This window comes from Diceros bicornis, chromosome 28, assembly GCF_020826845.1.
Source record: "Diceros bicornis minor isolate mBicDic1 chromosome 28, mDicBic1.mat.cur, whole genome shotgun sequence".
NCBI lineage: Eukaryota > Metazoa > Chordata > Mammalia > Perissodactyla > Rhinocerotidae > Diceros > Diceros bicornis.
In genome coordinates this window covers 3741425-3757193 of record NC_080767.1, presented here as the reverse complement: position 1 = coordinate 3757193, position 15769 = coordinate 3741425, and the positions used below count along the sequence as shown (strand labels likewise).

At 41.6% G+C, this 15769-nt stretch overlaps 1 protein-coding gene across 10 annotated transcripts in view; it reads right to left on the bottom strand.

The window, feature by feature from the left end:
* UNC13B (unc-13 homolog B) overlaps nt 1-15769 on the bottom strand; it is a 304136-nt gene that overhangs the window by 45960 nt on the left and 242407 nt on the right. For 2 of the 10 annotated variants that reach the window (XM_058523431.1, XM_058523433.1), the window contains exon 1: nt 10403-12402. The exons of 7 other annotated variants lie outside the window; for them this stretch is intronic. In XM_058523431.1, coding sequence (XP_058379414.1) covers nt 10403-12274 — 1872 coding nt within the window. In that variant the 5' untranslated portion in view covers nt 12275-12402. Of the gene's footprint in view, nt 1-9916; nt 9983-10402; nt 12403-15769 lie in introns of those variants that run through there. One more of the 10 variants, XM_058523440.1, reaches the window with a different exon arrangement.

Sequence of the window (15769 nt, the reverse complement as noted above, 5' to 3'; positions counted from 1 at the left end):
CCTTGGATTAGACAATGGTTTCTTACTGATGAAACCAAAAGCACAATCAACACATCAAAAGACAGATAAATTGAACTTCATCAAAATTTAAAACTTTTGCAGTCTACTTTATACCCACTATGATAGCTATCGTGCACACAAAAAAACGAAGTAACAAGTGTTGGCAAGGATTTGGAGAAATTGGAACCTTTGTGCACTGTTGGTGGGAATGTAAAATGGTGGAGCCACTGTGGAAAAAAATATGGCAATTCCTCAAAAAAATTAGAATCACCATATCATCCTGCAATTCCACTTCTGGGGATATACCCAAAAGAAATGAAAGCAAGGACTCAAATATTTGTAAGCCCATGTTCATAACAGCATTATTCACAATAGCCAAAGAGTGGAAGAAACCCAAGTGTCCATTAATGGGTGAAGGGATAAACAAAATGTGGTATATACATACAATGGAATACCATTCAGCCTTAAAACAGAGGGAAATTTTGACACATGCTTCAACATGGATGAACCTTGAAGACATTATGCTAAGTAAAATGAGCCAGTCACAGAAGGACAAATATTGTGTCCTTATATGAGATACCTAGAGTGGTCTAATATTTAGAGACAGAAAGTATAATGGTGGTTGCCAGTGGCTAGGGAGAAGGGAGAATGGGGAGTTAGTTTAATGAATACAGTTTCAGTTGGGAAAGATGAAAAAGTTCTGAAGATTAGATGGTGGTGATGGTTGCACAACAATGTGAATGAACTTAAAATGGTTAAAATGATAACTTTTATGTTATGTATATTTTACCACAATAAAAAATTTTTAAAGAATAAAATCTTTATGCTGCAAAAGACACCATCAAGAAAGTGAAAAGAGAACCCACAGATTGGGGAAAAATGTTTACATATCATATATCTGATAAGGGACATATATCCAGAATACATAAAGAACTTTTACTACTCAACAACAAAAAGACAAACAACTCAATTTAAAAATGGGCAAAGGATCTCAATAGATATTTCTCCAAAGAAAATATAAAAATGGCCAATAGGTACATGAAAAGATGCTCTATATCATTAGCCATTAGGGAAATGCAAATCAACACCACAGTAAGATACCCCTCACACCCACTAGGATGGCTATAATAAAAAACATAGACATTAACAAGTGTTAGCAAGGATGTGGAGAAATTAGAACTCTCATATGTTGCTGATGGGACTGTAAAATGGTGCAACCACATTGGAAAACAGTCTGGCAGTTTCTCAAAAATGTTAAACATAGAGTTACCATATGATCCAGCAACTCTACTTCTAGGTATATACCCAAGGGAACTGAAAACATACGTCTGCACAAAAACTTGTACATGAATGTTCATAGCAATGTTATTCATAAGCCAAAAAGTGGTTTAAAAAAAACCCAGATGTCCAATAATTGATGAATAAACAAAATATGGAATATCCATATAATGGAGCATTATTCAGCCACAAAAACAAATGAAGTACTGATACATGTTACAACATGGGTGAATCTTGAAAACATTATGCTAAGCAGAAGGAGACGGTCACAAAAGACCACATATTGTATGAGTCTACTTATATGCAATGTCCAGAATAGGCAAATCCATAGAAACCGAAAGCAGATTAGTGGTTGTCAGAGGTTGAGGGAAAAGGGGACTGGAGAGTGACCGCTCATAGATAAGGGGTTTCTTTTTGGGATGATGGAAATGTTCTGGAATTGATGGTTGCATAACTCTGAATATCCTAAAAACCACTCAATTGTACATTTAAGGGATTTTAAGGGTGAATTTTATGGTATATAAATTATAACTCAATAAAGCTGTTATAATAAAAAGATGGAATCAATCAATTATGTCAAGTTGCTAATTGATTAAGAGGAGGACTAAAAATGGACCAGGAGTTTGGCAATATGGTGGTCATCTAAGGCCTTCACCAAAGGTATTTTGGTGGAGTGGCAGGAATGAAAGAATTGAATTTTTATGTAATGCATGTGAGAGTACTTAAAACAGTGCCTTGTACATAGCCCTCCCAAAAAGAAAGAAAAGGATGAAAAATAACTCGAATTAATGGTAAACTACTACTCGTAAGCTTAGGCCCTAAAAGGTGCCACGCAGAGCAGTGAAGAAAGCTTATTTCTCAAATGTTTCAGTGGTAGTAGCCACTGATATACGGAATCAGTTTACCAGGTGGGGTAACAGGTCTTGTGGACTCTCTAACAAGAACGTGTTGGTGAGAGACTGGCCTACATGCTTATCCTGCTCTATGGACGGTGCTGGAGTCAGGCCTGGACCCAGCACAGAAGGGGTGCTGCCACCGCCGGGCAGTTCCCCCACCACTCCCTCTGCAGCCCAGATCAGACTGGATCTTGGCTAGGACCCAGAACTTCGGCTTGCTTGCTTTCTGGTGTTTCAGAAGACCTCCTCCTTCTCATTATCACTGCTGCCGCCACCACCTGCTTACCACAGGTACGACAATTTCCTGTATCGTCCAGCAGGATGTCAGCCCAGAAGGGGAACTTGGCAAACTGAAGAGTTAGGCCCAAGTGTCCTGGGTGTTCAAGCTAACATCAACTCCCACCAAGGTTTAGAGTTAGTAAGGAAGTACTACTTTGATATTTGCTGTTTCTATTGCAATAATTTCTAAATGCCCAAGGAGAAGGAAAAAGGGCTGCAAAGTTAAGAGGAGAGAGAAATCCCTTATAGCTGAGGAATTACAGAAAGCTTCCTGGAGATGGTGATGTTTTGGCTGTATGTTAAAGAACTGAGTCAAGTTTGCTAGGATGACATGGTGAACACAGCACCTTAGGCTAGAAGGAAGCATGTGTATGTGAATATGCTGAGAACAGAAAGTGCAAGGTGAATTTGTGAGACAGTCAAGTTTCCTTTTTGGTGGAGTATAGTGGGCAATGGGAGATAAGCCTGGAAATGTAAACTAGAGACCAACTGCAGTGGCCTTGAACACCAAGTGAAGGAATTTAGAGTTTTTTTGATAAGCTATATGGAGTAAGTAGCTCTCGGGATATTTGGAAGGAGTGTGACATGATTTTAATTTTTCATTTTTTCAATTTAATTTTATGACTTGGTATTACATTCATATGATTCAAATTCTAAAAAGTATAAAAGGGTATAAAGTGAAAATCTCCTTCTCATCCCATTAGTTTTTCACCTAATACCTTTCCCCATGGGCAATCATGTATCAGCTTCTTTTGGATCTTTGTTAGATATCCTATACATACAGAAACAGACATTATGGGTTTGTGTGTGCATTCTTTCCCTTTCATTTTTATACAGATGTAAGCATCTTATACATACCGTTGTGCACCTTGTTTTTTGCATATGTCAATATATATTAGATATCCTTCCATTTCAGTAAAGAGCTACCTTATTCCTTTTTTTTTCTTTTGTGAGGAAGATTAGCCCTGAGCTAACATCCGTTGCCAATCCTCCTCTTTTTGCTGAGGAAGATTGGCCCTGGGCTAACATCCGTGCCCATCTTCCTTTACTTTATATGGGACGCTGCCACAGCATGGCTTGACAAGTGGTGCGTTGGTCCGTGCCCAGGATACAATCCTGCAAACTCCAGGCCCCCGAAGTGGAGCATGCCAACTTAACCACTACACCACAGGGCCAGCCCCAACTTCATTCTTTTTTATAGCTATGTGGTACTGTATTCCATTGTTCGAACGTGCCAATAAGTTATTTAACCAGTCTTTCTTAATGAACATTTAGACTGTTTTCAATTTTTGCTATTAAAAATAATGCTTCAAAAATACCCTTGAACATATGTCCCATCGACATAGGAAAATATACCTGCAGGATATATTCCTGGAAGTGGTGTTGGGGGTCAAAAAGAATATATAATTCTGATAAATTTGCCACTTGCCTTCCTTACAGGTTATACCAATTTACACTCCCATCCCACCAGCAATGTATAAGTGCCTGTTCCCTCACATCTTTGTCAACACAATATGTTTCATAATTTTAATTTGCCTTAGAAAGATTAATCAGGTTATATGTATAAGAGGACAATTCCATTTACATTTAAAACTGGATGAATACAGCATATGCTCTTTGGATAAATTTAACTTTGATTGGGAGATGTAATTTTAAAGCAACATATCTCCATGCTACCTAGAAAAAAGTTCTCTCATTTCTTGTAGTCAAAAACCATTCCATTCTCCAGGTCTTAGGTGAGCAGCTTTTAGCTGGAGATGGAAGAAAGGGAATACGACATGTGGAGGGCAGAGTCAGGCTCCTGGGCAGGGCCAGCACTATAAGCAGTTCCTGGAGAGCTCCAAGTCAGAAATAAGGTTCTGTGTTGTCAAGTCCAGTACTAAGAAGAAGATAGGTCGGTAATATAGAATTGCTATATATGTAGGTTACTATATATGAACACCATGGTAATCACAAACCAGAAACCTATAATAAATACACAAAAAACTAAGAGAAAGCAACCCAAACATAATACTAAACCATAATAATGGTTTGAAGGCCATGAAACCACAAGAGAAGAGAGCAAGAGAAGAAGAAAGGCACAGAGAACTACTAAAACACCAAGAAAAAAAGTAAAAAAACAGGGGGCCGGTCCCGTGGCGTAGCGGTTAAGTGCGTGTGCTCTGTTTCGGCAGCCCAGGTTCAGAGCCCCTGCGCACACCGACACACTGCTTGTCAGGCCATGCTGTGTCAGCGTCCCATATAAAGTGGAGGAAGATTGGCACAGATGTTAGCCGAGGGCCAGTCTTCCTCAGCAAAAGGAGGAGGATTGGCATGGATGTTAGCTCAGGGCTGATCTTCCTCACACACACACACACACAAAAAGTAAAAAAACAGCAGTAAGTACATATTTATCAATAGCGACTTTAAACGTCAATGGACTAAATGCTCCAATTAAAAGGCAGAGAGTGGCTGACTGGATTAAAAAACAAGACCCATACATATGCTGCACACAAGAGACACAATTCAGACCTAAAGACACTCACAAACTGAAAGGGAAGGGATAGAAAAAGATAATCCATGCAAATGGCAATGAAAAGAAAGCTGGGGTGGTAATACTCATCTCAGACAAAACAGACTTTAAAACAAAAACTGTAACAAGAGACAAAGAAATGCACCACATAATGATCAAGGGAACAATCCAACAAGAGGACATAACATTCGTAAATACCTATGCACCCAACGTAGGAGCACCTAAATATATAAAGCAATTATTAACAAACATAAAAGGAGAAATAGACAGTAACACACTAATAGTAGGGGACTTTAATACTCCACTTATACCAATGGATAGACCATCCAAACAGAAGATCAATAAGGAAACATTGGCCTTAAACAACACACTAGAACAGATGGACTTAGCAGATATATACGGAACATTCCATCCAAAAAGCACAGAATATAGACTCTTTTCAAATGCACATGGAACGTTCTCCAGGACTGGTCACATATTCTAATTTTTAAAAAAATTTTTTTGTTTATTGCAGTAACATTGGTTTATAACATTGTATAAATTTCAGGTGTACATCATTATACTTCTGTTTCTACACAGATTACATCACGTTCACCACCCAAATACTAATTACAACCCATCACCACACACATGTGCCTAATCATCCCTTTCACCCTCCTCCCTCTCCCCTTCCCCTCTGGTAACCACCAATCCAATCTCTGTCTCTATGTGTTTGTTTATTGTTGTTATTATCTACTACTTAAAGAAGGAAATCATACGATATTTGACCTTCTCCCTCTGACTTATTTGGCTTTGCATAATACCCTCAATGTCCATCCATGTTGTCACAAATGGCTGGATTTCATCGTTTCTTATGGCTGAGTAGTATTCCATTGTGCATATATACCACATCTTCTTTATCCATTCGTCCCTTGATGGGCACTTAGGTTGCTTCCAAGGCTTGGCTATTGTGGTCCCATATTCTAAATCGAAGAAGACTGAAATAATACCAAGCATCTTTTCTGACCACAATGGTATGAAACTAGAAATCAGCTATAGGAAGAAAATCAGAAAAGCAACAAATATGTGGAGATTAAAGAAAATGCTACTGAACAACGATTGTGTCAATGAAGAAATCAAAGGAGAAATCAAAAGAATACCTCGACACAAATGAAAACGAAAATACGACATGCCAGAATTTATGGGATACAGCAAAAGCAGTTCTAAGAGGGAAGTTTATAGCAATACAGGCCCATCTCAACAAATAAGAAAAATCTCAAACAATCTAACAGTACACCTAAAGGAACTGGGAAAAGAAGAACAAACAAAGCCCCAAATCAGTAGAAGGAGAGAAATAATAAAAATCAGAGCAGAAATAAATGAAATAGAGACCAAAAAAACAATAGAAAAAATTAATGAAACCGAGAGCTGGTTCTTTGAAAAGATAAACAAAATTGACAGACCTTTAGCCAGACTCACCAAGAAAAAAAGAGAGAAGGTGCAAATAAGTAAAATCAGAAATGAAAGAGGAGAAATTACAACGGACACCTCAGAAATACCTTAGAATCATACAACCTTCCAAAACTGAATCAAGAAGAAACAGAAAATTTGAATAGACGAACCACCAGTAAGGAGATGGAAACAGTAATCAAAAACCTCCCCAAAAATAAAGGTCCAGCACCAGACAGCTTCCCTGGAGAATTCTACCAAATCTTCAAAGAATAATTAATACCTATCCTTCTCAAACTCTTTTCAAATATTGAACAGCAGGGGAAGCTTCCTCACTTATTGTATGAAGCCAACATTACCCTGATACCAAAACCAGACAAGGACAACACAAAAAAAGAAAATTACAGGCCAATATCACTGATGAACATCAATGCAAAAATCCTCAACATAATACTAACAAATTGCATACAACAATACATTAAAAAGATCATACTCCATGATCAAGTGGGATTTATTCCATGGACGCAGGGATGGTTCAACATCCGCAAATCAATCAACATGATATACCACATTAATAAAATGAAGAATAAAAATCACATGATTATCTCAATAGATGCAGAGAAAGCATTTGACAAGATACAGCATCCATTTATGATAAAAACTCTGAATAAAATGGGTATAGAAGGAAAGTACCTCAACATAATAAAGGCCATATGTGACAATCCACAGCTAATATCATCCTCCATGGTGAAAAACTGAAAGCTATCCCTCTAAGAACAGGAACCAGACAAGGATGCCCACTGTCATCACTCCTATTTAACATAGTATTAGAAGTCCCACCCAGAGCAATCAGGCAAGAAAAAGAAATAAAAGGGATCCAATTTGGAAAGGAAGAAGTGAAACTGTCACTATTTGCAGATGACATGATTTTATATATAGAAAACCCTAAAGAATCCACCAAAAAACCTTTACAAGTAATAAACGAATACGGTAAAGTTGCAGGATACAAAATCAACATACAAAAATCAGTTGTGTTTCCATACACTAACAACAAAGTAGCAGAAAGAGAAATTAAGAATACAATCCCATTTACAAGTGCAACAAAAAGAATAAAATACCTAGGAATAAACTTAACCAAAGAGGTGAAAGAGCTGTACACGGAAAACATTGCTGAAAGAAACTGAAGAAGACACAAAGAAATGGAAAGATATTCCGTGCTCTTGGATTGGAAGAATTAATGTAGTTAAGACGTCCATACTTCCTAAAGCAATCTACAGAGTCAGTGCAATCTCTATCAAAGTTCCAACAACATTTTTCACAGAAATAGAACAAAGAATCCTAAAATTTATATGGAACAACAAAAGACCCCGAATAGCCAAAGGAATCCCGAGAAAAAAGAAGAAAGCTGGAGGTATCACACTCCCTGATTTCACAATGTACTACAAAGCTATAGTAACCAAAACAGCATGGTACTGGCACAAAAACAGACACACAGATCAATGGAATAGAATCAAGAGCCCAGAAATAAACCCACATATCTATAGACAGCTAATTGTCGACAAAGGAGCCAAGAACATACAATGGAGAAAAGAAAGTCTCTTCAACAAATGGTGTTGGGAAAACTGGACAGTCACATGCAAAAAAATGAAAGTAAAGCATTATCTTACACCATACACAAAAATTAACTCCAAATGGATTAAAGACTTGAATGTAAGACCTGAAACCATAAAACTTCTAGAAGAAAACTTAGGAAGTATGCTCTTCGACATCAGTCTTAGCAACATATTTTCAAGTATCATGTCTGACCAGGCAAGAGAAACAATAGAAAAAATAAACAAATGGGACTACATCAAACTAAAAAGCTTCTGCACAGCAAAGGAAACCATCAACAAAATGAAAAAACATAACAATTGGGAAAAGATATTTGCAAACCTGATAAGGGCTTAATCTCCAAAATCATATAAAGAACTCATACATCTCAACAACACAAAAACTAACAAACCAATTTAAAAACGGGCAAAAGACCTGAACAGACATTTCTCCAAAGAAGATATACAGATGGCCAGCAGGCACCTGAAAAGATGTTTAACATCATTAACTATCAGGGAAATGCAAATCAAAACTACAATGAGATATCACCTCACATCTGTCAGAATGGGTATAATTAACAAGACTGGAAACAACAAGTGTTGGAGAGGATGTGGAGAGAAGGGAACTCTCATACACTGCTGGTAGGAGTGCAAACTGGTACAGCCACTATGGAAAACAGTATGGAAATTTCTCAAAAAATTAAGGATAGAACTACCATATGATCCAGCTATTCCACTGCTGGGTATTTATCCAAAGAACGTGAAAACACCAGTGCCTAAAGATACATGCACCCCTGTGTTCACTGCAGCATTATTCACAATAGCCAAGTCTTGGAAGCAACCTAAGTGCCCATCAAGGGACGAATGGATAAAGAAGATGTGGTATATATACACAATGGAATACTACTCAGCCATAAGAAATGATGAAATCCAGCCATTTGTGACAACATGGAAAGACATTGAGGGTATTATGCAAAGTGAAATAAGTCAGAGGAAGAAGGTCAAATACTGTATGTCCTTAGTCATAAGTAGAAGATAAAAACAACAACAAACACATAGAGATAGAGATTGGATTGGCGTTTACCAGAGGGGAAGGGGGGAGGGAGGAGGGAGAAAGGGATGATTAGGCACATGTGTGTGGTGATGGATGGTAACTAGTCTTTGGGTGGTGAACACGATGTAATCTATGCAGAAATAGAAGTATAATGATGTACACCTGAAATTTATACAATGTTACAAACCTATGTTACCACAATTAAAAAAAAAAAAAAGATAGGTTGGGATAAGGGAAATTCCCACAGTGGCCTATGAGATGGAGAAGCCCCACCAGCTGCCGGGGAAATGGCAATCTTATCTCAGCACAATCCCATCAAGAATAATTTTAAAATGCAACATAGGATTGCATCAAGCCCTCTAGTGTCTGTGAGCAATATGCCTCATCCTCCATTCCTGCCTCCTACCCCACACCTACTTTACGTTGGAATATCCTAGAAGTCCTGCAGCTGTAAATTACTTCTGCCCAGACATTCCTCCCTCTTTTGAAAAGGTACTTCCTAAAGCTCCCTCCAATAGGTTGGAAGCTCCCTAGGGACAGAAACTCCTTTTCTGTTGCTTTAGAATCCTCTTTCACTTCAATTCCCACAGGATTAGCTTAAAATCTGTACAGTCATGCATCACATAATGATGTTTCAGTCAAAGATGGATCACATACATGACAGTGGTCCCATAAGATTAGTACCATCTAGCCTAGATGTGTAGTAGGCTATACCATCTAGGTTTGTGTAAGTACACTCTGTGATGTTTGCACGACGACGAAAGTGCCTAACAACGCATTTCTGAGAACGTGTCCCTGTTGTTAAGTGACACATGACTGTATGCAAGTAACTTAGACTACTTCAAGCCATGGACCTCCCCCATCACCTTGTGAAACTCACCACCAAGCTGGGCCTCATGCTGGCCTAATGGAGGCCATACCCAGTCAGCTGTGACCCCATTAAATAGAGTCTCAGAATACCTGGGTGCATGTCTTCTACTGAGAGATGGTTTGCCTTCTGTACTAGCTCGTGCAAAAGTTTTTTCCGCCTCAGTCTTTTCTCTCTTAGAATATTTTTAAAATTGTAGGTGCACTTGTTGAGGTAGATGGTCTCTGCACACATTTGCTCTAGGCTTAGTCTGACCTGCTTGGGAGATTCAGGCCCGGAACAAGTTTCACTTCCCAGACATGGAGCCAGAGCAACATCTGGCAAAGAATATGCAAGAGGCAGGTTATTACAAGCCAGAGAGAAGTTGTTGGGATCCTGAGAGGTTTGGTCTCCCTGTGTAGAGATGCCCATTCCACCAGAGACCACACTGAGCAAGCTCTCACTCCCCTGACTTTCAGGGCTATCCACTGAGAAATCCTGGGCACGCCCTGAACTCACTGTCCCAAGAAGTCTATCGCTGATCTCTGACTGGGATTCACTCTCATTGCTTTCCAGGTCCTCAGGACTGACGGACCCACTGTTCTCCATCTTCTGAAATACTCCCTGCAGAGCTGAACGAAAGTGGTGAACTGCTCGGCCCAGTTTACTCATGTAAAATTTAATTTCTACATCTTCATCCTCCTGTGAGCCACTCAGACCACAAGAAGACTTTTCAAAGACATCTTTAAGGACCTGAGAAGCACATTCCTCCTCTTCATTCAAGTCAATATGAACCATGTCACTGAAAGTCTCGGGCCCTATGATAATTTCCTCCATCATGCTGTCACAGCTCAGAGTTGCAAACCTCCTGGACTTATCTATCAAAAGGTCCTCTAACTGCTTTGAGCTCAGAACATCAAGCCCAGCTTCACAGGCCAGGAGCTTGTCCTCTGTGTTCAGCAACCCACACAGTGACAGGCAGCTGCTGGCCTCATTCTTATTGCTGCAGTGTTCTCTTTCTGTTACCTCACATGCTTCAAGTCCTTGGCTACATTGTTTGAAAACCTGGGATTTCCCAGAATCCTCCTCTTTTGTGATTAACACTAGGGAAGGTTCCTCAAATTGATGGAGGGTGGACAGAGACGCCTCTCTCCCTGTCAGTTCACCACAGCCACGACTGATGACTTGGGATGTTCCTGATGTTCCTTTTACTTCGTCCCCTGGCTTAGACACATCACTTGGCTTTGCTAAATTGTTCTTGGGTGGGAAGCAAAGGCCTTGCTGTTCAGGGGTCTGGGGTTCTCTATGTTGATTCTGAGCCCTCATTTGATATGCTCCTGTTATGGGTCCTCTGACTCCTGTTTCCATCTGAAGAACTGGTTCATCCAAGTTTAAAGAATTTGAATTATGATCCTGAAGTTGTTGCAAAAATGATAGAGACTCTTTTTCGGGATTCTCATAGCACTGTGGCCAGCTTGGTTCTTCTCTGGTGGCAATCCAGACCCCTACATTCTGCAAGAGGATGGATTTCTGCAAGATGAAGTCTCTGTGCTCTAGATGGGCAAGCTTCACAACAGCAGGCCTGGGGGCTGGGGCTCTGCCTGCCCTGTAAGCCTCTCTGATGTACCTGTTGCAATGCATGCCATTAACACAGAGATGCTTGGCCAGGAAGCTGTGCACCAGCTCCATGGTATTCTCCCCATCTTGTTCAGGAAGTCCATACATATACAGAATGGCTTCCTCACTGGGTCGGTCCACATGGGGTTCCTGGGCCTTTCCACCCACACACACCTTGGCCAGGGAGCTGTTGGCCACCTGCAAGCCTTCTATCTCACTCAGAACCAAGTCTACACAGCTCGAGACTTCATCCACTGAACCCCAGACTTGGCTTAAGTGCTGCTGCAGCTCAGCAATCTCAGTTTGGAGATGGCTGATGCCTTGCAGCTCTCTGATAATATAGTCTACTACATCCTCCAAAGGTTCTCGCTGTTCAGGGCTGCAGCCTTGGCCAAGGCCTCTGGACAAAAGGGGCTTGGCTTGATTCCTCTCTGAGGGTTCTTGACAGCTTGTGGTAATGCTAGCAGATGAGAGGTCCTGAGAGCCAGAGCCTGAAACACAGGCAGTGGAGCCCAGAAGCAGCTGGCTGCTGGCCTGCTGTCCAAAGCTGCAACGCTGGGCCTGGCCTCCATTTCTATCCCCACCAGTGGCTGAGGCTACTGACCCGCAGCGAGGGGGCAGGGAACTGTCCTCTGGTGAGGATCCAGCAGGGCCTGAGGACTTGCTCTTGATGCCCCACACAGTCTCGACCTTAGCTTTATCTGGGGAAAGCTTGGAGGAGGGTCCCATGGTGACCATGATTTCTTCCTCTGACTCTTGCAACAATCGCTTCATTTTCTTCCTCGGGGTCTGAGGGATTTTCTGCTTCTTCCTCTTATTTCTGGTCAGGATAGTTAATAGAGATTGTCCTAGAAGGCAATACCCCGTCCTGCTCTTTTCAGTCTATTTCTAGCAATTGTTGCTGGCTGATGCCTTGGGCTTAACCCACAGTGCTGCCTGGAATGGTCCCAGGTGTGGTCTCCAAACCTGGCACATGCCCCTGGATCCTGGCTTGACTCTTATCTTGCAGCTAGTAAAAAAAAAGGAAAACAGTGCACTCAAGTCAGAAAGCAGCAGGATACTTTTAATCTGAATCAAGCTGTCAAGCAGGAATAAGAACATTACCTTCTAAGACTGTAGGAGTCAATCCTGACCTGCCTCCCAACGCTAGCCTTAAAGGCTATAGGCAGTCAGTTCTCTCTCCTTGGCTTCCCATCAGAGTATTGACGTAAAATCAAATCAAGTCCTTGTGTTCTGGGAAAGTACCTAAAAGCAACAGGATTGAGACAAACTCCTGGGAAGCAGGTGGGGGTGAGGTCAGTGTCTGGTTCAGGGACGAACAAACAGATGCTTAACCACCAAAGCTCAAATCACGTACACAGTGAAAGACAAGACATGGAATGTTTCTTTCTTTTTCTCCCCCAATTTGTTCTTCTGGTGAGGACTAAGTTACTCAAAGGTTTCGCTCCTGCCTGTGCTTGTAGCACAAAGTGTTTTCTCTTGTTTAGTGATAGCAACTCTTCACGTGGAGACAGGACCACAGCAAGTGTTTTAAACTTGGGGAACAAAAAATGTTTTCTACACCTAATTCTAGAATAAGGTGGCACAGTATGGGCATAGTCACTGACCAGACTCAGGTGGCATTTAACATATTTGGATCTAGAGGGGCAGGTGGCCAAAGGCACACATATGATGGGCTCACAGCTGGGGACGAAGAAGGTCAGACGCAGCCTGGAGACTTGGACTCCATTTAATAGTCCCTAAGAGCTTGGTGTAGCCTAATCAATACGCAGATTCAGCTTTCTTGGCCCACAGAGCATCTGTCTAATGCTGCCTTCAGAGCAGTGGGGTAAGTGATTTCCCAGCACTGTCTACTGTTGTAGTAACAGAGGGCTGCTCTAGCTGCCCTCTGACGGGCCTGGAGAGAACGATGAAAGGGACATATGTGGAGTTGGTTAAGTCACAGAGGGCTCTGGGGTTCTTTGCTGTTCCCCAAAAAGGTGAAGACAGACCTGCCACCAGTCTTGCCCCTACGTCCTAAGCTACTGGTGACTGTACTACAGAAGTAGAGACGACTATTACCTTATGTGGGGTGGGCATCCATTCTCTTTTTACTGGGAACGTTCAGAATGTAGGCAAGGAGCAGAATAGAAAGTAGAAAGGGAAAATCAGAGAGCCAAAGAATGCGTGGGACTGCCGATACTCTCTGGCTCTGCTGGGTCACCCTGGTGGGGGTGGGAAGGGGGGAGTGGGCTGGTGGTAGACATGCTACCCTTCACGTTCTTCAACTAGAGATAGTTTCCCCATTTTCCAGATCTGATCTATTTCTAAATCTTCTAAACCTCTGCCTCCTTTCCTTTCCCAGGGCTTAAGTTAACCCTAAAAGGGGAAAACTGCCTGTGAAGAACACCACTAGACAACACCCACGGCAATTCATTTTCAGGAAAGGCCAACATCTACAATCTGTGGGCCTGAAAGCCAAAGCACTGTGCTTCCCCAGACCAAGAAGAACCAGAAGGGATGAGTCACAAGACTTGGGATAAAGATGAAACTGACCCCTTTTACTGGAAATAACCAGGCCAAGAACCAAGAGACAGAAACTAGATTAATTTCCATTTCATTTCTTCCCTTCTTCTTTCTAGCTCATCTAAAAACTTCTTAAGTAGTCAAGAAATTCCTCATCTAAGAACGCTACCCATCATGTGAGGCACTGGAGAGGCCCAATTACTACTTTTTAAGCATTATTGCTTTACTCCAGTGTCTCAAGGGGCTGGGATCAGCCATACCCCTAATTTGGCCAACCCAGTCTAGTCTGTGTGAGAGGGACAGAGGATGCTCTATGTACACCACCAGAACTCCTGGGTCTTAAGCTTAGTGCCCAGCTACCCAGGAAGCAAAGCCCCCAATTCTAGGACTCATCAAATTCTTCCTTCTCTCCTCCCACAAGTACAAAATCTATATTTACAAAGCCACTCCTCTCTTTTCTCCACAACTGTGCAATGTCTAGATGCCCCCGATTTGGTCTTGGCACCTAGTACTAGCTTTAAACAATGTTCCTGGCCCAACAAGGACTGGAGCTGGCAATCAGCCTTTCAAGTTTGTCTTAAAGGGGAAACATTACTTACTAAACCAAGATAGAAGCTCTGTGTATGACCACATGAAGCCAGGAGCAAGTGCTATTAGACTGAGAATCAGGAGACTTAAGTTTGGGTCTTGCTTTTCCAGTGACCTTGGATTAAACAGTTGACCTTTCTGTGCCTTAGTTTCCTCATCTGTAAAGTGGGGAAGACAGTCACAGGAATGTTATAAAGCTAAAATGAGAGACTTGTAATTAGTAAATTGTAAAGCATCACAGTGTTGTTGTTATTACTGACATGGCAAGTCCCTGAGACAAAGAAACCAATATCTAAGCCAAGCACGCAACCACCTACATGGTATGATTTGAGTGAACCATGATTTCTGTCCTAGCCCTAGATCCCTGCCTTTCCCAGTCTCTTCTAATGGTCTGCAGCAGTACCTGGAATCCCATCATTAGGGTGTCGTTCTTTATTGGTCCTGCTTTCTTCTAGAAGTTTTATTTTTAAGGTAAGAAAAGGGAAGAGCAAAACATTCAGTCCCCAACAGTTCATTCAGGTGATAGGAGGCTTGCCATCCTCCCTCAGGCAGCCTGAAAGCATGAGGAAAGAGCAAATAGCTACAGGAGGCAAGCTTTTCCTTTCTAATGCTGGTGAGGCCCAGAACTCATTGCCAGGTTCTCCAAAGCCAGCCCCACTTTGGTCCAGATAAGCCCATTTTTCAGGGAAACAAATGAAGCTCACTCTCCTGCTATTGCTTCAGTACAGGCCAGATTAACTTCCGGCCTATCTGCTTTCTGCCCCTCAGATCAATACTCCAGATAGGCTTGGCCTAATTTCCTGGACAGTCTTGCCAGGTGTCCCCTCCCAGAGTGCAGTGCCTACAACTCTGCTGGCCAGCCACACTGGGGCAAATGGCACAGCTGCTGTGTTCAGAGCCCTTTCATATGGCCTCCTGAAGGACTGAAGGCAGAACTGCCTGGTTTCCTACGTTACTGACAAATAGGAAATTTCCAACTACAGCGGCCATAGAAACTTCTCCTAGCCCCAAACAAAGATGCTTGCTTCCATATTATACAACAAACAAAACCTTCCAAACCTTCTTCTGAATTGCTAGCCACTGCCCCTGGATGAATGCTGAACTTAAGAATCACTTCCGGGAGATATGGGTTCGCTAAAGGTACCAAACCCATTCAGACATCCAGATATTTAGGTT